The sequence below is a fragment of the Daldinia decipiens genome (genome assembly GCF_022478715.1).
Source record: "Daldinia decipiens strain CBS 113046 unplaced genomic scaffold F4813scaffold_19, whole genome shotgun sequence".
In the NCBI taxonomy this organism is placed as follows: Eukaryota; Fungi; Ascomycota; class Sordariomycetes; order Xylariales; family Hypoxylaceae; genus Daldinia; species Daldinia decipiens.
The window spans coordinates 328,620-352,733 of NW_026054562.1; the positions used below are offsets into that span (position 1 = coordinate 328,620).

The 24,114-nt window shown below is 46.8% G+C and overlaps 6 protein-coding genes and 1 non-coding gene across 7 annotated transcripts; 5 read left to right on the plus strand and 2 right to left on the minus strand.

Moving 5' to 3' along the window:
- The first annotated feature begins 6,993 nt into the window (after nt 1-6,993).
- F4813DRAFT_91098 (uncharacterized protein) lies at nt 6,994-9,660 on the plus strand. The gene is made up of 2 exons (XM_049249028.1): nt 6,994-7,484; nt 7,622-9,660. The coding sequence occupies exon 2, from the start codon at nt 7,657-7,659 to the stop codon at nt 9,400-9,402; it is 1,746 nt and encodes a 581-aa protein (XP_049099049.1). The 5' UTR covers nt 6,994-7,484; nt 7,622-7,656; the 3' UTR covers nt 9,403-9,660.
- A 2,739-nt stretch (nt 9,661-12,399) lies between these two features.
- On the plus strand, nt 12,400-13,640 carry F4813DRAFT_361566 (uncharacterized protein). Its single transcript, XM_049243534.1, has one exon. It carries the CDS (start codon nt 12,482-12,484, stop codon nt 12,905-12,907), a length of 426 nt encoding a protein of 141 aa, XP_049099050.1. The 5' UTR covers nt 12,400-12,481; the 3' UTR covers nt 12,908-13,640.
- A 278-nt stretch (nt 13,641-13,918) lies between these two features.
- F4813DRAFT_t84 lies at nt 13,919-14,002 on the plus strand. The gene has a single exon. It is a non-coding gene; the product is annotated as a tRNA-Arg (tRNA).
- A 720-nt stretch (nt 14,003-14,722) lies between these two features.
- On the minus strand, nt 14,723-17,426 carry F4813DRAFT_361570 (tRNA synthetases class II core domain (F)-domain-containing protein). The gene is made up of 9 exons (XM_049243535.1): nt 16,870-17,426; nt 16,407-16,788; nt 16,272-16,350; nt 16,056-16,160; nt 15,709-15,984; nt 15,577-15,643; nt 15,428-15,460; nt 15,281-15,359; nt 14,723-15,196 (listed from the first exon to the last, which is right to left on the minus strand). The coding sequence occupies exons 1-9, from the start codon at nt 17,246-17,248 to the stop codon at nt 15,046-15,048; spliced, it is 1,551 nt and encodes a 516-aa protein (XP_049099051.1). The 5' UTR covers nt 17,249-17,426; the 3' UTR covers nt 14,723-15,045.
- A 241-nt stretch (nt 17,427-17,667) lies between these two features.
- F4813DRAFT_361574 (CTP synthase) lies at nt 17,668-20,856 on the plus strand. The gene is made up of 12 exons (XM_049243536.1): nt 17,668-17,934; nt 18,009-18,011; nt 18,131-18,179; nt 18,250-18,305; nt 18,367-18,391; nt 18,445-18,542; nt 18,602-18,750; nt 18,807-18,814; nt 18,893-19,084; nt 19,138-19,453; nt 19,562-19,723; nt 19,868-20,856. The coding sequence occupies exons 1-12, from the start codon at nt 17,882-17,884 to the stop codon at nt 20,509-20,511; spliced, it is 1,755 nt and encodes a 584-aa protein (XP_049099052.1). The 5' UTR covers nt 17,668-17,881; the 3' UTR covers nt 20,512-20,856.
- Nucleotides 20,857-21,037: 181 nt separating this feature from the next.
- On the plus strand, nt 21,038-22,122 carry F4813DRAFT_91242 (Prefoldin alpha subunit). The gene is made up of 5 exons (XM_049249029.1): nt 21,038-21,174; nt 21,335-21,502; nt 21,626-21,735; nt 21,805-21,922; nt 21,999-22,122. The coding sequence occupies exons 1-5, from the start codon at nt 21,150-21,152 to the stop codon at nt 22,046-22,048; spliced, it is 471 nt and encodes a 156-aa protein (XP_049099053.1). The 5' UTR covers nt 21,038-21,149; the 3' UTR covers nt 22,049-22,122.
- F4813DRAFT_361580 (uncharacterized protein) lies at nt 21,913-23,734 on the minus strand. The gene is made up of 3 exons (XM_049243537.1): nt 23,093-23,734; nt 22,752-23,033; nt 21,913-22,692 (listed from the first exon to the last, which is right to left on the minus strand). Exons 1-3 carry the CDS (start codon nt 23,530-23,532, stop codon nt 22,197-22,199), a joined length of 1,218 nt encoding a protein of 405 aa, XP_049099054.1. The 5' UTR covers nt 23,533-23,734; the 3' UTR covers nt 21,913-22,196.
- Nucleotides 23,735-24,114: the final 380 nt, after the last annotated feature.

Consider the following 24,114-nt stretch of genomic DNA (forward strand, 5'->3'; position numbering starts at 1 on the left):
CCATGTGAGCTTGTGTGATATCTGTGAGCTCATAATCAACCGGGTCGTCGCAGCTCCCCACACGCCGGGATGACCTTGGTGCATCGGCAATCGTATACGCATCTGCCTTTATCCATGGCCAGATCCGTGATCGCTGCTATTTTTCTGGTCCTTGTCGTAAACCGTAAACAGATGATCGGCCTCCTGATAGTGGGAATCTGATATTAGAGCGACTCGTGACAGATGAGAAGAGGCTGGCAGGCTGGTATCCGGCGCCAAGTGGAGCTCATGCAGGTCGACGAATAGGTGAAGCTACATGTAGCTAGACCTTGGCTGCAGCATCGTGCAGGAAGAGAAGTAGACGGCGTAAGGCCTCGTCCTACCTAACCGTTTTAGTCCGTATGACACATGGACCTCTGATAGGTAACATCTCACAAAGCCTGTGTTTGTGTTTACGTATAGAGATATATGTACAGAGATACCCGGATCATGTATGCTGAACCCCTTTACACGAGATCCTGTAAATCTTAAGTATACAATTGTGTTCCAGTATGTCCCATGTATCCAATTCCGCCGTCGCGAATTAAAACCGTGTACTACTGGGGTTCGTGTGACGGACTATTCTAGGTTAGGTACCTTATATGAACATAAGGGGTAATGTATCTATTCTATATGTAAGCATATAAAACTGCTTGTTAGTGAAATTTGCATCATGGCGACGACAATGGCGCTTAACAGATCACTAGACCAAAATATAAGATACCTATTTGAGTAAGTCTATTAGAAAGTCAGCTTAGCTGATAGAAGAAGCGAGACAAGGAGTTCGAATTCGAGTCTAGACTAAATATGCAGTTAGCATGCTGGTAGCATATCCTTGGATAAAAGTCCGAGAAATAGAAGAAAAGCCGCGTGTATAAGTGGTGTGGATTCGCATCATATCGGTACCAGCTGTGAGGTTAATGCAGCAATATTGATTAGCGGTGATGTGGAGTTAGTTCCCTAGTAGATGTTCCATGGCATCGCTCTCTCGTGGAAGCTAAAACGTATACGACGACGACTATGTTTGTAATCTCGACAAATCCTCTCTACGGGATTACAGGTGATGTTATTAAAGTAGACGTTGCCGAAAAAAGCCAGTTCCACAAGGTCGGTTCCTACCGCTATGGCGTTTGGCTGCTCGCCGTCTTGGCGCGCCTAATATTGCTGAGGACTGGTCGAATCCGTGGCGGCCTCCGAGATGTGGCGTTCTTTAAGCCAATTAAGATGCCACTGAGCCGACTCCGGAATAGTTAGAGATCCATGATTGGGCTTCTAGAGCTAAAACACGATGGAACTATCTAACCTAGGTTAGCTAGTTCTGCTAGTTATTTTGGTGTTGAAACCGAACCTCTTTTGCTCATCGATGACCAGTGCTTGTTCCACTGCTTAGCTATCGACTACATACCTGACTTCAGGTAGTCAATTACGTTAGTTAGTATTTTTATTAGGTCTAGGTATGTAGTTAGCAAATTCGTTCTTTGGGTACGGTCATGCGGAGAGGTAAGGGCTTGTGAAGCGGGGCAACGATGCATTCGCGATTCCCGGGTGAGGTGGGATTTGGATATGAGTCAACGCCCCCCTGGGATGTTGAACAGATAGGTACGTACGTCTGGTTTGGCATGTGCTAAGGTGGCAGGGTTCTGCCGCGTAGAAAGAAGTTATGAGCAAGTGCTGACGAAATATTACGTGGTTTGGCGGATATGGAGGAAGCTAATACACAGCAATAATAGCGAGCTACTGTGTCTTTGACGCCTGAAAGAACTACCCACTCCTTGGAACGGGAAGGATGAGCTTCATGTTCCCTTAGGTAGCAACAATTCTACATAGACAAGCCCCTCGTTTCCATCCTCTAACCACACATCCCCCCTATCTATCGGCGACAGCCTTGCAGCTAGGCAACTGAGAGATTTTGTCTATTATTAGTCCTTGTTCGTACGGCGTGCCGTTCAATCAAACGGCGTATGCTGATATGAGGCCATTGGCCACTTAGCTTGCATAGCGACCCAATTAGAACAGTGTTCCATCTAGCTGTACTTGGGCCAGCGACAGGGCATATGGTTTTGACTAGCGCCCTTTTGGACTGAGCAGATGCCTCGAAGTAGAATACTGTGCTGACATTTGCATTTTGAAGATGCCGTAAGCTAGGCTTACACAGTTGGGACAGTTTACGTTTTGACGGGCCAATGTTAGTAACTCAAACCCCATCCTGCATGACCTCATGCAAGTAAGAAGGTAAGAAGGAATAACGACAAGACATCAAGCGAGATGTAGTAGTAGCTCGACGCGTATGTCGCTTACATGAAGATGGCGATGGTATCTTTCGCGTTTTGGCAGCACGCCCATTTCTTATCGTGTTGGTTACCTAGGTAGGTATGTTAATGATTATACCGTTATGACCATAGGTATCGAGTATGCTAGAAATGGCAAATGGCAAATGACAAATGGCGCGACGGGCGTGACGGACAAATGCCTCTTTAGCCATGCTGCCTTCGGATAGTCCACCTGCCGACTCATTAGCTATACAGACGTGTAACAAGCAGCCGATATACACAGCTTCATTCGTGAGCGAAACAGCCCTTGTGCCAACCGACCACTCAACTACTTAACCACTTATCTATTCTCATCCCGTATTTCATGATTCTGAAATTCCGCGGCCGCCACCCGCTTTTTCGATTCATCCTTTCTTTTTCAGATAGCAGATTGGTAATTTTCCACCATGTACCTCCACCGAACTGCAGTTGTTAGTAATTAGGTCTGAGACTGGTGAGACTCTGCATTGTCCTCGTGTACACTCGAAACCTATCCAGGGTCGATCAGGATGTACCCGCGATTGTCCGGACTCTTGCCCCACAGTCGAGCTAAAAGTTCCGTAAGAGGCAACGTTGCTAGGTGTGTAAATAATATTTTATTTGATTTTAAGAAAGAAAGAAAGAAAAAACCAAAAAAAGAATACTTAAATTACCCCAGCTCTGAATTTATCATTATAATATGTATGGAGGAGGCAGAGCTGAGAAGGGCACCTAACATATCAACATACCAACATATGTACCAACATACCAACATACCAACATACCGTAGTAGTAGATCAGAAGCGCCGAGAAATATGATCGGAAACTGCGGCTCACCTTTTTCACTCAGGCGAAAAAACCTTGTGCACGGAATATGTCTAACTGATGCTAGATCTAAAGTTTATTTTCTGAAGGGTACATGCCTAGGTTAGGTAAATTATGGTTTACGGTCTTTTTTTACTTGCTGCACCTTCCATAACAATCAATTAATTGGGAGAGAGTCCCGGGCTTGAAACATTCGGCCGGGTCAAATCTTCCCGCAACTCCACCGATGCGCCGATGAAGCCGTTTGTATCTTTGTATTCGGGTACTTTTAAATGGGCACCTTGTAGGTAATGTATAAGATGTAAAAAAAAAAAAGGACCCTTTGAAAAACTGTGTAGCCATGTCCGATAGGTTAGGCACGTTTTACACACATAGTACGTAGTATACGTAATATACAAATACCTGAATACCTGAATACCTGTAATAAGGCACAGTTTGTATTATTCCGTCCCATTTAGCCCAGATACTAAGCGATCGTATCGTATCTAATAAAATAAAAACAGCGAGTGGCACGGCTTGTAAGGTTACTTATCAATATGTGACAATTGCAAATATAATACATAATGTATCGATTCTTTTAGTCATACCAAAAATATTGTATAATGTTCTTAACGTCCTATTTAAAGTTTACATTGTACCCGACAAATTGGACAAACTGTAACCTCGTGGCTGCTTGGTCGTTGGGGGTCCGTCCGATTAGCTTTTAATGCGTAAATGTGCCTACCAGGTTGTTGATGGTTTTAGAATTATTCCTGTCAAGATAGTTCAAACGGGATGCCGGCCAAGCTAGCAAGAATTAGCAAGAGATTCAACCTTTGTCGGCGACTTAACCTCAAACCTCTCTGAGATGTCTACACAACTACACACTTATATCCATGTGAGGGAATAATGTACGTACAATACATGTATAGAAGATTACCTACCTATCAGGTGTCACTACATGTAGGTATGTAAAAAAAAAAAAAAAAAAAAAAAAAAAGAAGAAAAATTGATAAATTTAATGATATGCTAATGTGGAGCTTATCCAATTCGGGTAACTTTACCCACGCTTCGTGCTACTATGTATGTGTACCGTTCTTGCTCTTTACCTATGTACCGCATACGCAGATATGATATATACACAGGTAGTTACTTTATTATGTATCTTCTAGGCAGGTAGGCATGAATCATCCGTAGCGCCCAGTCGGATTCCTGGTTCAATGTTTTATTACAAAGTCCGAATCACATCATAAACCTGAAGTTTGAAGCTGCACGATGAAATCTAACGGCCGCGGCTCAATTTCCACAGTATCATTTACGCATCCGAACCGTTCTTTTCGGCAGCTCGTGTGTATCATATGTAAGGCTGAACCTGGCTTCCAATACGAAAAAAAAGGTGGCATAAAAGCTGGCATATTGGCGATCGACTTGGTCATTTCTCAGCTCGTAATGCAAGACGAGAACCAGTCGAGCCTCGTCGGATTGAAACTTACATGGTCTAATGTAAGTTATCATTTTATATAGTTAACCATGGCTATTTTCGCAACAATTATTGCCACACCCGAGACTTTTAGCGACGAACTATGCGTTCTCGCTTGTTCTTTGGCAACCTACAACTTATCACTACTACAACTACTACCTACCTACTACCTCAACTACTACATGGCCACGGTACATCGTAGCTTTGCAACTGGGCAAGCATCTGCACTCTGTATTCTCATTCGTCTACACCCCCCCAGCTACTTTCATGTAGGTAGTTGCCAAGATGCCCAGCTATGTATGTAAGTATGTACATATCATCTACAGGGCCCCCCCTTGCAAAGCATCCCCCCCGTTGCCCCGTTCATAAACATCCCTGTCCCTTGCCTGCGTCTGGCTTGCACAACCCCCGGTCATCCTCTCTCTCCCCCCCCTGTTCCTTCGTAGGGACCCTTGGCTCTGTTCGGCCACTCTTCTCGGCGTTGCTGATTACTGTTCATCATCCATTCGCCATTCGCCATTCGCCATCCGCATAGTCCCCATTGATTTATGGTCGCATTCTGTTACTCTATCGCTGCTTGCTGCGCGTTTTCCGACTAACCTGTTAACTTATGGACCTTGTCCCGTCTCTATATTCTATCATCTACTGATCCTGGGTCGCGGGGCGCCTTTGGAGATAAACCCGTATCTGGCCCTACACTATCCAGCCAGCACTTGCATACCCGCTCTTGCGTTTGGCTTTAATCCGCATTATACACATGCTCTCTTATGCTATACTACCTCACGTTTCTCCCCTCTCCCATAACCGTTGCAACGTACGGGCGCAATACACTTTGAAGCAAGCCTGCTCTAGTTCGCAGCCGCACGTCGCGTGGTATTGAACGTACCTGTTATTATACCTGTTATTATTAGCGTTTCCTAAGAAGCAAACGAAACCGAAAACTCAACGCCAGCATCCCGAGAAGCTAAGGGTGCCCAGCTTCAAACGCGAAATAGTCGTCGGCTCTAAGCCTGCTTCTATTTAATCCTTGGACCGAAAAGAGGTAGCCCGGCAGAGGCACGACACCATCTGGGCTTGGCTTCCCGTTGATCCACCCATCCATCTCTTTCGCACAGGTGCCGCCTATCCAGTCGTTATCAACTTCTGTCTGTACATGCTGCCACCCAGTGCCACACCACACACCCCAGATTTCTAACTCGCAGCCTGCCCTGTTCGTGCCTATCATTGCGGTTTGCGATAGTCCCAGGGCAGTTCAACAGCATCTGAAACCAGGAAATTAAAAGAAAAAAGAAACATAGCAATATCAATATCTCCATTATTGCAGATATCAAGGACGAGAGCTTTGCGCGTTGGGATTCTAACGCGACTCTTATATCTTAATCTTATATCTTTATATCCTTATATCCTTACATCTACTTGGCCGACCTTGGAGTCTTTAGACTAAAATAGTCCTCCTACCCGAGAGGTCAATCTTTTCCCCCTCTCTCTCCCACCTTGATCAACTACTGCCACTACCACTACCACTACCACTACCACTACCACTACTACATACAAAAAGCCTTACGGACTTATGAACGGGGCAACTTTCCCGGAGCGAGAGGCAAATCACAACGGCTGAACAAGATCGGCACTAGAAATCAGAACTATCCGTCAACTAAGATTTTATTTTATACTGCAAGAAGAGACAAGAGAAGAAAAGAAAAAGAAGTAAAGACATGAACGAAGAGCCGATCGACGATTTTAACATTATCTTTTAGAAGCGCAAAATCGCAATTCGTTTGAAGTTGGTTTTATTTTATTTGATTTTATTAAACCCCTACTCGAGGGTTTACTTTTACCTACCTACGACGATCAAGGCCATTTTTACATATTATCGTATTATTCGCCGGGCACACATTCCACATTCCACATTCCACTTGCAACATTTCTAACGCAGTAGTACCGAAGCTAGGTACCTGTACTCCCCGGTTATAAGTACATCATACATGCGCTACATACGGAGCTACATACATACGTACGGGTACACCACATACATAAACTACATCCATGGTATCGACCCCGATACGAAGACTTGAGAAGTCGGGTTTGCGCCAAATCTACCAACCACATGCGCGAGTAATCTGCATCGTCCCCCTCGAAGCAAGCACACTTTGCCATCTTTCCAAGATCTACTACCCTCGCCTTGTTGCGCGCGTCATTCACCCTTCCTCCGCCCTTTTATTCTAGTCCAACTATATCAAGACACGTCGCTCTGCAGGCACAGCTTTCTCCACGTCTCGTCCGCCGCCTGACGTGCAACATCGCATCGTCGCCCGAATGTATTCCACCCAGCCTAACGGCGCTGAGGGTGCGACCATCAATCCCGCAACTATCAACCCTGCTGCTCTCAATTCTGGTGAGTATGAGTATCCGCGCATTTAATCCAAGCCTCTCCTTTTTTTTTTGTGCCTGTCGGCCTTTTTTATTCTTTTCCTTTTTTTGTACCGCCGCGCGCCATCTTTGCGCGCCGCTGTTGTACTCGAAGCTTGCTTGAGCTTTTGGGAGCTTTGAGCTCGTCCCCGTAGCCGCCCTCGTACATATTCTTCACAACCAGCCACGAATTATCGTCATCGTCATTATTTATCCGTCACTTCACATTCCGCTCTAGCGAGCACGACGCGACTGTGGTTTGCTTTTAACATAATCACCGTCGCGATGGCCTATACCCGCCTGTCGTTCCGATACCGTTTTCCATTTAATTCAGCCGTCGTCTTGCCATTATCTGATCGCCGATTACTGACCCAACGCTTCTGATTGCGCAGAATTATTGAATCCAGGCTCCCGAGGTCTCAAGAGAAGTCGTTCTCCGGACTCTTACCACGACGCGCCGTTGTCTGAGATTCCCGGAGATGATGGTAAGCTGCCGTCTCGCTTTTGTGTACCCTGTTGATTATAGTTGCCGCTGTGCGCATCGTGCGTTATGTTACATCATCTTGTCGTGCAACGGGCTGCCGCAAGGAGCTACCTGCTAACACCGTTTGCCGTATCGCAGGTGATTCGAAGCAACCTAGAAAACGCGGTCGACCGATGAAATCGCGAATTTCTGGTGACCTCCCGGAACCACCGAATCAGACTCAAATCCCGCCTCCTCCGCCTCCCGCTCAAATGTCGCAGTCAATACCACCACATACTCCCCAATCTCAGAATGCCCCGCTACCTGGACAGCCCGGTGCTTATACTCCGGCTCAAGCATCACCTCCGCCGAAGACCACGCCCACCAAGACCACCTTGAAGGCGCTACCGACAGTGCGCGATCATACTACGGACCAGCTCGGACCTGGTGGTGATGAATACCTGCCGCGCGAAATTGACGATTCCGGCGAGAAGAAGGTTATGCCCAACGGCCAGCTACTAGGAGGGCGAGAGTATAGATGTCGAACCTTCCTTGTCCCTAACCGTGGTGACAAGTTATTTATGCTCGCTACGGAATGCGCGAGAGTTCTAGGATATAGAGATTCTTACTTGCTCTTCAATAAGAACCGGTCCCTCTTTAAGATCATTGCGAATCAAGTAGAAAAGGACGATCTTGTAACGCAAGAGATACTTCCATTCTCGTACAGGTCGAGGCAGATAGCTATAGTCACAGCGCGATCCATGTTTCGCCAGTTCGGGAGCAGAGTCATAGTTAACGGACGGAGAGTACGAGATGATTACTGGGAGCAGAAGGCGAGGAAGCAGGGTTTCACGGAGGCCGACCTTGCAGGAGAGAAGAGACCAGGCGCGTCTAAGGCCAGAGAAGCAGCAGCTGAGGCGAATAGCAATATGGCGTCCCTCCCAGGAGCCCCTCACGGTGAGATTGTATATGCGAATACTCCCCAATTCGGCGGTGCTCCGCAACCCCTTGTTCAACCAGGTATGATGGGACCGCCAGGAAGCTCGACCAGAATGCCCATGATAACAGTAGGACCAGATCTAAACGATACAAGGACTCGAGATTATAGCAATTTCATCAAAGGTGGCCCTCGACAGGAGATTACCGGCCCGGCTTACCAGGATAGGACGCAGTCCAGTCCCATATCGGAAATAAACCAACAGGCACACCATGCTGCCGAATACAATCGAAGCGTCAACCAACAGCGCGATATGCGGACCGACTACATGAACAACTTATGGCGGAGACCTCATGAGCAGCCGCCGACTACTCAACCCGTGACGACCGAGCCTTCCCTACCCACGACGCGTCCCGGCCAGTCGCCTCACGCCGCGCCGGCGAGTATGCAGCCATCCGGCATCGTACCGAACCAGAGCCCGCAGATGATGATGACCGCACCTCCTTACTCGCAGCCCATCCACTCGCAGCAGCCGATCAGCCAGCCGCCGATGCGGGGAATCCCCCAACCATCTTCCCAGAAGCAGTCGAGACCCTCCAATATCCAGCCTGGTGCTTCCGGCAACATGTCTCAAGGGGCCCCGGCATACAACTACGGCTCTTCGAACCAGATGTGGGGGCCTCCCCAAACACCCCAAACGCCTCAGCATTATCAGGGGTATACAACTCAGTCGCAACAGTCGCCTCACCCTCAGCAGTCGCCAGCTCCGCAGCTGCGTCACTCGGGAGGCACTCCCCAGATGCAGCCCAGCACTATGCAGTACCACGGGATGCCAGGGATAGGACAGAGTTATCCCAACCCGGGCCAAGGCATGTACCCCCCTGAGCAGACACCAAGGCAGTTTATGCCCCAAAACCCTGGGCCTGGACCAGCCGTGACGTCGGCATGGAATACCCCGCAGACTTCAGCTGCCCAGACGTGGTGGGCGAGCCAGCCTCAGTGATGATATTCAGACTTTTCAGTTCATAAATCAGAGCCACTTCAAACCCAGTTTGTGGCAACACTGTCACTTACATCTAGGCCACCTTTCGCGCTCTGTACGTTTATGCGAGGGAGGCCTGAAACATAACCACCTTTATTTTATTTTATAACTTTCACACCTTCGGGATGGTTTTTTGATTTGATGGGACTATAAACCTGCTTGCACTATTTGGCCTAGCTCGGCAATAGAGGAGTAGGAGAATCTTTGGTCGCATTTTTGGGAGCTTCACCGGATTTACGTTCCTTCGGGCAAGGTTGGGACTGGTAGGCTGTATTGCCTCTGCGCTTCACGCTGCATGATGAGACTACAGCCAGCCAATCGTTTTGTCAAGTTCGGTTCTCGGACAGCATTTTGCATATACACTTGATACCACCGAGGCTTTGGTCGTTTCTACGCTATCTTCTCATACGCTGTCCTCCATTCGTTTCGGTCAGATGCTTACTTGTTTTGTTTTCTGCGATACCCTTTACACCACAGATGCTCGCCAACCGCTTTGGTTATCCAATCGCGGATTACATAGCATATCATGTTGCTCGCAAGGTGATATTCGAAGAGGTGGCATACGCCCCCATACCTTACGGTACAGAGCGTAAATATATGTTACTTTCTCGCCGGGTCTGGTGGCACGATACCGTTGTTATACCGGCTTCCCGCTGGTCGACTGCTACGAACCCCGGGAAGTTGACCGACAGCATACTCTCGGTCTCCCTTATGGCAGCTTGGCCATGAATTAGGATTGGCGGTACCGGGGGCGGCTCAACCTGGCTGCCAGTACCGTTCCCAGTGCCAGTCGGTTATGGCCATGGCATTGCATAAACGGCGGAGGGGTACATGTTTTTTACGGTCATGGGCTAGGGAGGTTTTTTGTTAATTTTATTTCTACATTCTCCTTTATTATTTATTACTTGGCCGTTGGGTACAATTCTATCTTGTCTTTCATGGAGGAAACTGGGAGCAACGCACGTATCAATCAGTTAGCATTGGAGGAGTTTACTCTGTTTCGCCACTGTTCTTGAGTAATTTCACTATCGTTCGGGCTTGGGTACCTACACAACACGGGATCGAACGGATTATTCGATCAGGGGCGGTTAGACTCTTGCTCATTGATTGAGTTCGGGTGTGGCTGTCTGTCTCTTCTCCCATGAATGTTTTTTGTGGGCTTTCGGAGGGTCGAATTTGCATCATAAGGGATACCGGGATTTATTGTGTCGAGCTTAGGTCGTCATCCGGAAGAAGGGAGAGCCTACAGCCGATTGTGTTCAGATTTTAGTCTAAGCGGAGTTGCGCGTGGGAGGCAAAGCATCAGAGCGCAACAGGGTAATACAAATCAATACTTGTTGGAATCCGGAATCGTCATTTGACTTAGACTTAGATACTTGTGATCGTGTTTTCCGGATCTACGAGGATGTGCTACAAGCGATAGTAACAGTCAGTCCCTCGTATACTAGATGCGCACTTATTGCTACGGATGATGACTATGTACGGTATCCCTTGCGTAGAAGTGCGACGATCACCGGCCAAGTGCCGTATCGAGCTCCAGAAGGAGGAAAGAATCCCTTTGGCCACGATGGATGGATATACAATTACGTGTTTGAATCTCATGATGATGGCTAGCTTTAAATTGGAATGCTACGTAGGAAAGGAAGCTGCATGACGCTTCTCGATCCCTTCCGCAGCACACATAATTAATCAGCCGATGGATGGATGGATGGATGGATGGATGGATGGATAGATAGATGGATAGATGGATAGATGAATCCAGACCGGGCTCTTATATCCATGCCTTGGTCGTACATATGTATACGTTACCTGTGCATACATATATGTGCGTGTTATGTACGTGGATGTATGTACGTTGCCCTAATAAATCATGCTCCACGTCGACGCATGCCATGCCGCATATATATGTGTGTATGTGTGTATATGTGTATGTACTTACTTACATGATACCTACACTACCTACCTACCCATACCTACCACGCCATGCCATGCCATGCTATACATACACACATCCCTCAGGCAACCCCTACCTTAACGTTCCAGGCGTTCGGATCCGACGGGACGGGAACGAGCAAGGCAATAATACGGCGCGTGGTAAAAGGGTAGGAGCCAGACAGCAGAACCTTAGGGCAGGCAATTCCCACGAGAAAAGCACGGAGGGAGGGTTAGGTTAAGTTAGGTTAGGTTAGGTAGGCTGGTATGTGAGATGAGGGAGGGTGGGCAGCTACATAGGTAGCCAGCCAGCCATTGCGTATATAATACATACATATATACATACATACATACATACCTACATACCACACCATAGGCAGGCCACACCACCCATTACCGCGCCGTCGAACCAACCGCACGGAGATCTGACTCAGCCCTACATTACCAATGAGAGGGTACCCCGTGCGGAGTCCCATGCTGGCGCACGTATCTTACATACATACATACATACATACATACTTACTTACTTACTTGCATACCTAGGTAACCTACCTCTTATTCAACCTGGCATATATATATATAAATACAACAAAACTTGCATTTTTATTTCCATAGTTATCTGCTTGCTTACTTACTTACTTACTTACACAACCCACAACGCGCCTCCAATTCGACGCGGGCAAGGACTGGAGAAAGAGAAAAGGGAAGGTTGTCGGGTTTGGGGTTTGATCCTGGGCTTATGTGCGCTTCGTATGCATAGGCATACCTATCTGACGAGTTATGCACTGCAGACTACCTATGCGATACCTATGTATGTATATACTCCCCAAAGAGCGAACGCGCTCTCGGTCCCCGGGTCCGCGATGGCGGATCGGTATCCCTGCCCGTTTCTTAATAAGAATTTCTTTTCTTTTCTTTTCTTTTTTTTCCTATTTTTCTTTTCCCCTTTCTTGTCCCCGGGAATGTACGTACCTAAGTGCCGTAAGAACTTACGGTGGAAACGGCTGCTACGTATATAGGTACATATGTATGCGCCTGCGTTTATATACGACGGGTTTCCTACGTCGATACGGGTACCTACCTTGTGCGTAATAGGGAAGTTCTTGATATGTATGTATGTATGTATGTATGTATGTATGTATGTATGTATGGAAGTTGGGCTAGTTACATACCTCATAGCGGCGGTGACTATGACGATCGTTTGGACCCCGGTATGTACATATGTACACACTACTCGCGATCGTTTGACCTAATATTACCTAGCTCGATCTGCTCTCGGTTAGGTATGTACTGGCGGAGGTTTGTTTCTTCGGCTCAAGCACACGTGCAGTCGATCGCGTCGTGGCTGGATATACATATTCCGTACATACATACCCAAGATACGACGCGGAAGCCCGAGCGTACGGACTCACCGCCTCCTCCTTCTGTATTTTGTTCTTTCGACCCTTTATTTCCTTCTTTCCTTGTTCTCTGGCCTAGCCAGGCCAGGGAGATGGGAGATGGGAGATTTGGGGGCCGTCGAGGCGCAGGGTAAGGTAAGGGTCTTCTGGGCCGAGATTTTGTTCTTGCTGGTTCGTCGGGTATTGCGGGAGTATGTAGTGTGTGTACATGGCTTGCTGGGTAGGTCGCTGGGTAGGTCGCTGGGTATGGTTTCTTATTACGATGGAGTAAATCATACCCGACACGTGGGAGCCTGGACCATTCAAGCAGACTCGAGAACTACTACATATGTAAATCCTCCGGGTTTTGTAGATTTTTGTATTGGTTATTTCCGTACGAGCTACACTAGGTCGGTCGAAATGCTGTGTATGAGCTATCTCGTATCTATCAGCCTGTGAGGGGACATTCATTCACGGGTTTAAGATGCCGAATAGTTACATTATAAGAGTTGGAAGGGATATGATGTCCTCATCGTTGATTCCTCTACGTAGCTGTCCGTGTCCCCGGCTCCTGATATCTCGGTTAACCCTGGTAGGCCTTCGTTTCCCTGCTACCGGTACTCCATACGAACACCCCTTTCGACAAATGATACCCTTAAAAGCGGCAATACGGCTGGTATCGCTGCATTCCTGCATCATAATCATCATCACATATAAGCCAACCCAGATGCAGATGATATCTGACACAAACGCATCCAAGGCTGCCAGACTAGGTGTTAAGATAAGAGCTATGGATATTGTTATATTATTGTATTATTGTATTATTATATTAGAACATATTATATTAGAGCATATAATATTAGAGCATATAATATTAAAGCATATACCTATATCAGCTCCTTATATTTCCTTCTGTCACGTGTGCAGGTTGTGTCCGTTTGCGTCACGCAACCCATGGCCCGTGCTATTGTATCTACGGGGCCCAAGTATGTTGCATAACGAATGTTGCACTAGAAAGTCGCAATGTGTGTAAAAGCAGGGTGTTTCCATGGTTGGTCGAAAAGGGATGTGGCTGAGAGGATACAACGAGACGAACCAACGAATTTTGAGCTCGCTAAGGACGTTATAAAGTATTTTATTTCGAAAGTTGTCAAGATCGCCTAATGGCCCAGCTAGCTCAATGGTAGAGCACTGGACTTCTATTTTCAAACGGTATCCAGAGGCTGTGGGTTCGAGCCCCACGTTGGGCTTGTCATTAAACTTTTGCCATTTGCCGCCACATCTTCTTTGATAATTGTCTTATCATGCACTTCGGCAAAAAATTTTTATACAGGTTCTATACGCTTACCTATAGGGTTTTTAAACAAGAGCACAAATGCCTGGATTGTACACCAATTCCTACGGCTCTAGATCTCTACCGCGCATTCATCTCCTCAACTTCTCTTTATAGTGTCTTGGCTTCCTTTAGTCAACCCCGTATGTGTACGATCAATGTCCAGAACTTGTTTGAGGACTGCTGTAAAGCACTACGCTTCAAATATATTTGATGGCTTTATTTATTTCATTACTCGTGACAGACCCCCCGTAGCTAGTACATTATTCTTAACATGAATAGCTATAAGATGTTGCAACCGTAGTTGTTTTTCAAGATACAAGACGTTAATTACGTACCCAGTAGCCGGTAATGGGTATTTCCCCCTGGGACAAGGTAATTCTTTGCGCAGACAATCACCCCTGCCGTGATAGATACTACCGGCAACCCGAGAAAAATGGTTTGGTCGGAATTGATGGCCGTTTGCTATTCTCGGGTCGTAGGGCAACACAACGGAGACATGGAAGGCCTAGAAGCCATACGGCAGGTTAGAACAATGAAACAAGTAAGAGAACCCTAAGGTATCGGAGCTTTCTTATCATGAAATAGAAGCCACCTTAGAATCTGCTCTCTGGTGCTTCATGAAACCTGAACTAGGTAGACGATTGTAAGTAAGCACGACGTAAATGTAGCATTAGCAAAGTGAAAACCTTTGCGCATGAGCAGTATAGATGGCTTCTACATTGATCAGGAATCCTTTAACTGCTCATATGCAGCTACTGGTGGATTTAACTCCCACACGTCTGTTATGTTTACATCAAGAAGCTTAGCTAAAGCAGATCTCCTCCTTGAGAGCATATACCGTCCCAGTCCAGGGAAGAGTACCGTGCATACTATGAAGTTTCTCGAGACAGTAGTGGATGTTATTGGCTCTGCTTTTGGTGGGCTTCTTTCCGTTGGGGAAAGACACAGCTTTTCCTCCTAATCCTTATCTAAGCGCACAGCAGGACTACTCTGTACGAATTTCAAGTCTACCTTGTGGCCTAGAAGTTCGCGAATATTCGAGATTCCATATTTGATCATCGTAGGCCTTTCCAAGGACAGGCCCCAGCCGTACACGCGTGTATCCGGGCTATAATCAAAAGTAAGAATTATATCAAAAATACATACGGAAGCTCAAGAGGATAGTAAACCAAATAGAGAGTATGATACATACGGGAATCCCATAGCCTCGAGCATTTCGGGCCGGAACATTCCGCTGTTCCCTATTTCAATAAGCTTGCCTAGGCCTTTGTCTGTTACAACACGTTAGTATCTAGCTGAAAGGGGACGAAAAGAGAATACGTTTTCGCGGGACACGTACGATAGGAGAAGATTTCCATGCTAGGCTCGGTGTCTAGATAAATGTCAGCAAAACGTAAATATATACGAAAGCTACTGTAAGCCCCAAAATAACATCCAGGGTCTCATTTTAAAAAATCAGACACGAGGTAGACCTGAAGGAGTGCGTACAAGGATTATAGGCCGGCTTATACTTGAGATCAGTGATACCCATCTTGCCAAAGAATATGTCCATGAACTAAATCCAGTCAGCGATAGGTTCGCTTTTTTATTATAGTTAATCAATAAGCATAAAATACTCACCTCCATGAGGCCACCAAGAGTCAAATTTGCGTCAGCGATGACACCTTCGACCTGATGGAACTCTGCGAGATGTGTTGCATCAACACTCTCATTTCGGAACACTCTGTCGATAGAGAAATAGCGTGCTGGAGGTGGGCGGCCGTCAGGGCCCTTTCTGGCTGCTAGTTTATGAAGCATATTTGCGCTGATAGCTGTCGTGTGAGTACGTAGCACCAATCGTAGCGACTCGTCGCCCGACCAGGGGTATCGGTAGCCGATTGAACCATATTTGCCATCCTATGTCCCGTAAATTAGAAATCCCCCGAACGTTTAGAGGGTCCAGCTGGAATTATATAGAGGATACGTACTTGGTGAACCGCCTTTACGTTCTCCCAGTAAGCGTTGTAGTCTTTCTTGTCATCAGGCGATGTTTCTCGAGGCTTATCAGCTGCGGCAGGATCGGAAATATAGAACTATGCCAAGAAACTGTTAGGAGCTATTAAGGGGAGAGAGAGAGAGGAGGTCCAAAGTGTATAATGAACATTCTCTAATATATTATGGTGGGAAACAAGGTGGTCGCGTACGGTGTCTTGTAAATCACGCGCTGGGTGTTGCTGTGGCACATAAAGGGCGTCAAAGTTCCAGAAACCAGACTCGACAAATCTGGAGAGGAAGCCCACGTTAGCTTGAGCACACCTTCTACCGTTGGAAGTACCTACTTATCGGTGGGCATCTCCTCGAATCCCATCTCAAAGAATATCTGCCTGAATTCGGCGCGAACTTTGCTGAGTGGATGCAATGCACCCGACCGTTGGTCTGCTCCTGAAGCCTTGAAATTATACGGCTTGAATGTAGCAGTCTTCCACGACCCGGTAGCTATCATGTCGGCAGTTAAGTCTGTTGCCTCTTCAGGAATCTTCAGTGCGAACTTGGTGCCCTTATGAATTTTGAAGCTGATAATCTTTTGCATCCTGATGAGTTTTCGCTTCTTCAAATCGACAAGTAGTTTAGCGTCAGGGTATGTTCGTGTCGCCTTAATGGCTAGCATTTGGTCCTTGGTAACATCTTGTATGGATTCTTGCACGGCCTTGAACTTTCCATCTGCATTCATACTGGTTAGTTAGCTGCACCAGCTTGGAAGGACTATTATAGTATATGTATGTATAGTATATATATACGTACCCTTCGTCTTCGATATCCACTTCTCCTTGAATGCCTTTCCCTGGCCAATCTTGACAACATTCTTGTCGCCGATGGCCTTCTCTAGGTCCTGCACGGTTAGGCCGTCGACGGCAGAGCGCAAGGCATCGAATACGCGGGCCTCGTGACTGCCATTGGCAGCAATCAGCTCGCCCTCAGGCTCTAATATAGCTTCTTCTCGTTCTATTGTATCGTAGCTCACCATATCACGAGAAGCTAGTCGGTCTAGAGCAGCTTTTAATTCGACGAAGCTCGCATCCGGAAAGGCTTCGGACGAGAGGAGCGGCGAGGTCTGGTCGAGGGACAGAAGAATATGGGAAGCGAGATCCCCCGATGGGGGACTCGTTGTTGAGGATGCCATGCTCAACTTGAGAATTAGTGCTGTTTCGTTTTCATGCGGCGTTGTGTCCGGGTAGTAGGAAATGTGAAAAAAGTAAGGTTCCCGTATGCTGCATGAAAGCTGGTGTGAGCCTGAGTCACATTTGATAACAGGTAGGTACGAATTAATTGTTTCGCGACTTAGGAACACCCCTCCTTCCCCCACCCCACCAAGAAAGAGAGAGAGAGAGAGAGAGAGAGAAGCCAGGGTCTACCATGCTGCCATGCCCCTCCATCAGGTACGTACCGCTATGCACAACACTGCACGCACGGCTGGCACCGTCAATCTTTTACCGCCTGCCTAACATGGATAAAAAAGAATAAAGGCATCTTATCGATAGAGGGGTACTTGTTGGAAAGCTTGTTTAACAGTAATGCAGATAAACTTTTTTTTTATTTACCTATCGCTATTCTGCCTGCTTCAGAGTCACTCGCCGCAAGACTCCTAAATAATTCTATTTTTATTTTTATTCCAAATAAACTCCCTTCTTCTGATTAAATAGTTATTTAAGCCTTGTGATATAATAGGTAGTCCTACCTAAATTGACACCGGCACCGTACGTCTACATCTACGTCTACGTCTACGTTTTCCAAGCTTTCGCGGCAAGTTAGCAAGATGAAGTATGTGCTAGTCAGCGGCGGTGTCATCAGCGGCATTGGCAAAGGTATTGCCCTTTTTATTCCTGTTTGCTATTTCTCCTCCATTGCCTGTTTTGATTTTCCTTTGTAACTGGCTTGATTACAATAATAATGACAAAATAAACTATAAATCGGCATCAGCTGCTAACTTAATATCTCGATAGGCATAATAGGTATAGCAGCGAGAAATAAATCACTTATACTGCTGGCTCTGCTAACCTTTCTAAGCTTCCTCGTCTGGGCTTCTGCTTAAGACGACAGGTCTTAAGGTTACGGTATGAGCCATGAGCATGCACTTTTCCGTGTCATTTAACGATCATATACTAATTAGGTATTGTGGCTTAGGCAATTAAAATTGACCCGTATTTGAATGTAGACGCTGGTACATTAGGTCCACTTGAGTAGGTGAGATACCTAAGGTGATAAATATATTGCTGTACTGACAGTAGTCGATTTTTCAAGGCATGGAGAATGCTTTGTTCTAAAGGTGAAATCTGACTCTTGGGATTGTATAGTTACTAGTATGCTGATAGAAACTAGGATGGAGGCGAATCCGATCTTGATCTCGGAAACTATGAGCGTTATTTGAACCTCAACCTCACAAATGAGAACAACATCACAACTGGCAAGATCTACAAGTTCGTCACACTAACCTGTCATTTTGTTTTATTTTTGCCTTATACTAACCCCCTTGAAGGGCTGTCATCGAACGGGAACGGAAGGGCGACTACATAGGTCGCACAGTCCAGGTTGTACCTCACATCACAGATGCCATTCAGGACTGGATTCAGCGGGTAGCGAGGATACCTGTTGATGATAGTAGCGAAGAACCCGATGTTTGTATCAGTATGTATTCATGGCCCCTAGCGAGTTTTCAGGCGCTAATTGATATTGGTTTATAGTCGAACTAGTACGTTTTTACGCCACATTTATTGTTATTAGCTACGCAGCTGGCTTTGATTTTCCGGATCTAACTGGCTCCTAATAGGGTGGCACTGTTGGAGACATTGAGAGCATGCCCTTCGTCGAAGCATTAACTCAGTTCAGATATAAAGTTGGCAAAGGAAACTTGGTCAACATACATGTCTCTTACGTGCCCATCATCCACGGCGAGGAGAAGACCAAGCCTACGCAACATGCTATCAAACAGATGCGAAGCGCCGGTTTAATACCAGACCTGGTTAGTACCAAAATGGGTTATTATGTGATATTAGCGACTAAGAGCATCTGCAGATTGCTTGCCGCTGCGAGCGCGCTCTCGACGAAGCTACGACTCAAAAGATTGCCCGAAGCTGCCAGGTCGAATTCAAACAGGTTGTTACCGTCCGGGATATCGAGACTATTTATCAAGTACCACTGCTCCTTGAGGACCAGGGCTTGCTTCACCGTCTACGTGAGGCCTTGATGTTAGACCAATTGTCGATCCCCCCGACCTTGGTCAGCAAAGGCGAAGACTTATGGAAATTGTGGAAGAAGACTGTCGTGACAAAGCCATACCTAGAGCCGGTAATAATTGCTTTGGTTGGTAAATATATCGCACTTCCTGATAGTAAGTATCGCCAATTCATTTATAACCCTGTCCGTTAAATCACAGGTGTCGTCTATTTCAAGATGTATATTATTACTGGAATAGCGAAAACTAACATGTAATATCTAGGTTACCTTTCCGTTATAAAGGCTCTAGAACATTCGGCCATGCGATGCAACCGCAAGCTAAACTTATGCTGGATTGATGCAGAGCACCTTGAAGATGCTACTTTGAAGAGCGATCCCACCATATATCATAAGGCTTGGTCACAACTTACTGTGGCTTCTGGTTGTAAGTAATTTAATATTCGTCATCCCTATTGCAAGAGAGCTGGAACGCGATCTATCCTAATATAGTGGCTGCTTGGAAAGGAGGCCTTGGGCCATCTAAACAATTTCGGGCGCCTTTGACGTGCTACCGGCTAATTCAATACAGGCATCTGCCCGGGAGGATTCGGTGGTAGAGGCGTAGCAGGGATGGTCAAAGCTGCAAAATGGGCACGCGAATGCAAGATCCCTTACCTGGGAATCTGCCTTGGAATGCAGGTCGCCGTTATAGAAGCCGCTCAGAATCTGTGTGGCTACAAGGGTGCTACGTCGGAAGAATTCGATGCCAACGCCGAACATCGTGTTGTCATCTTTATGCCAGAAGGGTCAAAAGAGATAATGGGCGGCACGATGCGACTCGGCACAAAAGCAACACATTTCCAATCCGGGAGCGAGTGGAGTAAGCTTCGGGCCTTGTACGGAGACTCCAGCGTTATGGAAGAGCGACACAGACACCGCTACGAAGTCAACCCGGATTATATCGAAGAGCTCGAGAAGGTTGGACTTAACTTCATTGGCAAGGATGAAACAGGAAAGCGTATGGAAGTGGTTGAGCTGAAGGAGCATCCCTTTTTCGTTGGAGTCCAGGCTCACCCCGAGTTTACATCTCGCGTTCTCGCTCCGTCGCCTACGTACCTCGGTTTTATGGCTGCTAGCACAGGCTGCCTCGACCAGGTTATCCAGGAGATACGGCAACAGAAGAAGCAAGTTAACGGTCTTGTCAACGGTGCGGAGGAGAGCGTTCATTTCTGATTCCGCGGATGATAGAGGAACAAATTTTCTTCGTAATGGATAGCATAGGCTAGAATGCATCCGAGTCGAGTTCTATCAGACTCATTCTTGTTAATGGGAGGTTAAACCTAGAGAGAAACAAAGGAACATATTTTACTTGCCGTCCAGCTATGGAGCTAAAGCGGATAGTTATTTTAAACCAAGGGGACTACTGCGCAATCTGGGTTCGATCTGTTACTGTCATATAACTTCACGCTTGCAAGGTGTAAGTTGGTTTGCATTATGATATTCTGGTTACGTGGTTTACGCATATATACCAAGAGAGAGCATAGAGAAAAAAATATGAAACTTTGATTATAATGAAAATGGGTTCATCAAATGTTTGTAATTTGAGAAGTTGACTTTTTAATCACCACGAAAAAGTAGCTCCACTTTTGCCCGCCGTATAGGTATTATGTACGTATACATAGTATTGTACATAGGTACACATACAACAAGTGCTGATAGTACATAGGTACCTAACATACAAGCATTCCCCCACCACATCTTCAATTTACACAATTGAAGTTAAGCTCACCTCACCTCTATTCAACCAACCCGAACCTATAATTCCTATACTTTCCGCAAGGCAATTTAGGTACCAGACCGTAAACTACACCATGGCCAGCGGTAACAGCGAGACGAGTAAGTTCACTCCCATCTAACTACCTACCTAGGTAGTTAACTATTCCAAGTAACTAGGTTAGTTACCTAGGTTAGATAGGATAGGATTAAATTGGAATTGGAATTGGAATTGGAATTGAAATTGAAATCGAATCGACTAACCCCTCCCCCTCCTCCCCAGTCAACCTCGACACCCTGAGCGCCCAGCAGCTCAGCCAGGTGAAGAAGCAGCTCGACGAGGAGCTCGAGCACCTGACGTCGTCCTTTACCCAGCTGCACGCCGCCCAGTCCAAGTTCCGCGAATGTCTGCGCTGCGTCCAGGATAAGAACAAGGCGCCTGCTCTACGGGGTACGTTTGCTACTGTTTGCTGTTGCTGTTTGCTGTTGCTGTTGCTCGGCTTAGGCACAGCTATGATGAGAAAGCGAGATTTGGATTTGGATTTGGATTTGACTTATAGGAAACTACACATAGAAAACAACTCGATCCTCGTCCCCCTTACCAACTCCCTCTACGTGCGCGGGACCCTCGCCGACGCCTCCCACGTCGTCGTCGACATTGGTACTGGCTTCTACGTCGAGAAGGTAAGAACCACGTGTGGCATGGTTGGTGTGGACATCAAGGACTATGAATTTGTTGACCCGAGCGTATAGGATATTAAATCAGCGGGGGATTTCTACGAGAACAAGGTGGGCGAGCTAGGAGCAAGTATAAAGGATCTAGAAGCAATCGTGCAGGGCAAAACCAACAACGTACGGGTTGTCGAAGAAGGTACTATTGACTCTATACGTCCTAATCTGGGTTTTCTCTCTGTTTTAGTAGCTAATGCGAATTGCGAAACTATTAGTTTTAAGGCAAAAAATGGTCGGCGGAGCGCAGCAGACAGCACCATCGTAAACGGCCAAGAGCTGTGAGATATCCTTGATGGATCTTAGCTCTTAACAAACATCAAAGCCCCAGCGCCAAACTATCAACAAGTAACCTAGGGACTGTTTTGATAAATCCTTCCTGTCATAACTCATGGTCCGAATCTGAAATGGCAAGCCTAGATGAGGTGCTCCAAGGCATCGCGAATGTCACCAATTGTCTGTAGGAAATAGTCAACCCTGTCAGGGCCCTTAGGCATCGTTTCGCCTCGCCGGCCTTCAAGTAGATACTCCAACTCGTCGCCCCAGACGTTCCCAACTACATCCTCTTCCGAATCCCAGTCTTCTCCAAAGATGCTGATTCCAAGTTCGATCTTCGGCACTGCCTTGGCTCTCATGGCAGGGATGCTGTCCCATCGGTGGTTGACTGCGATCTCGACAATGTACGTTGTGGCCTTCCATCTGAATTGATAGATTGTCTTGACCGCGACATGTTTGATTTTACTCTCCATCGCGATCGAGGGTTCCAGCTTAACGCTGGGGTAGACGTCAAGGTCGTGTGGTCGCTCCGAGTTTGATAGTTCGGCCTTGGCGGATCTTAGGTATTGGGTAACTTCTGGGAACGTCTTTGCGCCCTTGTCCTCTTCGGCACCTTCTAATTGCCAGTCAAGGTTCCTGGTAGCGGTGTCAGAGATTGTATATCATACCAATTTATTAATTAGTAGTAGACTTACTTTCCGAGGCTCAAGTTATAAGCATTAGCCTCGGCAGGGTTGGCGTCAAGTGTACTCGAAGTTACACGGTAGATCTGACAAGCCACCGTGCCTCTTGACCTCAGGCTAGTTCTCTTCTTGACCGGTACATCAAACTTGGTCCCCTCAGAGCGCATCTCGAGAGAATATTGCGGCATAACATCTGCTGCTACGGCCGCCTGATTGCCAATAGGTTGGAACGGACCGTTTGTGCTGTTCCTGACAAAATCCAGGACTCTTTTAGCTAACGTCTCGTCACCCATCCTATTCAATCATTAGTGATACCGGCTAATTGCATGAATCTTAAAGGTTCAGGTGCTCACCAGTTCTTCAGCCATCCAGAGGCTCGGGGATTCTTCACCATGGTATGGAAATCGTTGTACCCATACACTTCCTTTCCCTTTGGGTACTTTCGCAATATGAATTGACCCAAGTAAACTCTCAGTGTCAATGACAACTTGAGACGGCCAGCTTTGATCAGCGACTTGTAGAGATAATCGTTCAGTTTCGCCTTATACTGCTCGCGAGTCTCCAGAAGTTGCAGGGCGGCAACAGCATCTTGTCCCGGTTGTAGCATTGGTCGTACTTCGCCGGACACGGGGTTGGTGTGTAGAATGACCTGAGTAGCGCTATCGATTTCGGCGGGAGGTTCCATGAAAACATTAGATCTTCCGATGGACTCGTTGGAGATCAAGTCCTCAGCTACATTCTGTGCCAAGTCGATGTACCCTTTGATGTTCTTGGCAAACCCGTTGATTCTCATGTACGAGCCTTGGCCGGTGTTGCGAAGTTCGATATTGTTGCCATTCGCTCGGCTCAGTTCTTTGTATACGGCCTCGATCACCCCGGAAGCTACTTCTGGAGTGTGAGAAATGATGAAGTTGACCTGGTGTTTTCAAAAAAAGGAAAACCGTATTAGCTATTCTTATTTTCATACAAGTCAAAGCTGTTGACCGAGTTACAAACCTTCATTTTCTCCAGGTTATGTCCACTTTTGTTTGCAGTACGCATGCTGATGATCGGCTTGGATTCTTCTTTGAGACTTGACGTGTCTGCCTGGGTAGCTGTTTCATTAGGTGCCGGCTGAGAGTCGGGAGTGCTGGCGTTTGTGCGGGTGTCATCCATCTTGGTGGTGTTGGCATCTGTTTTCGAGGTGCTACCAGTTGCCTTGGGTGAGTACATCACGGTAGAGGGCTCGTAAGCAGAGGGATTGTAGGCACCAGGACGAAGAACTGGTAAGTATTGAAGTGCAGCTTCCCCGTTGTCTGACCCTTGAAGAAGTAATTCTAAGGAAGATGCGGGTCCACCGCCACGATCAACGTCGTTAGACGAGTCAGAACTATTG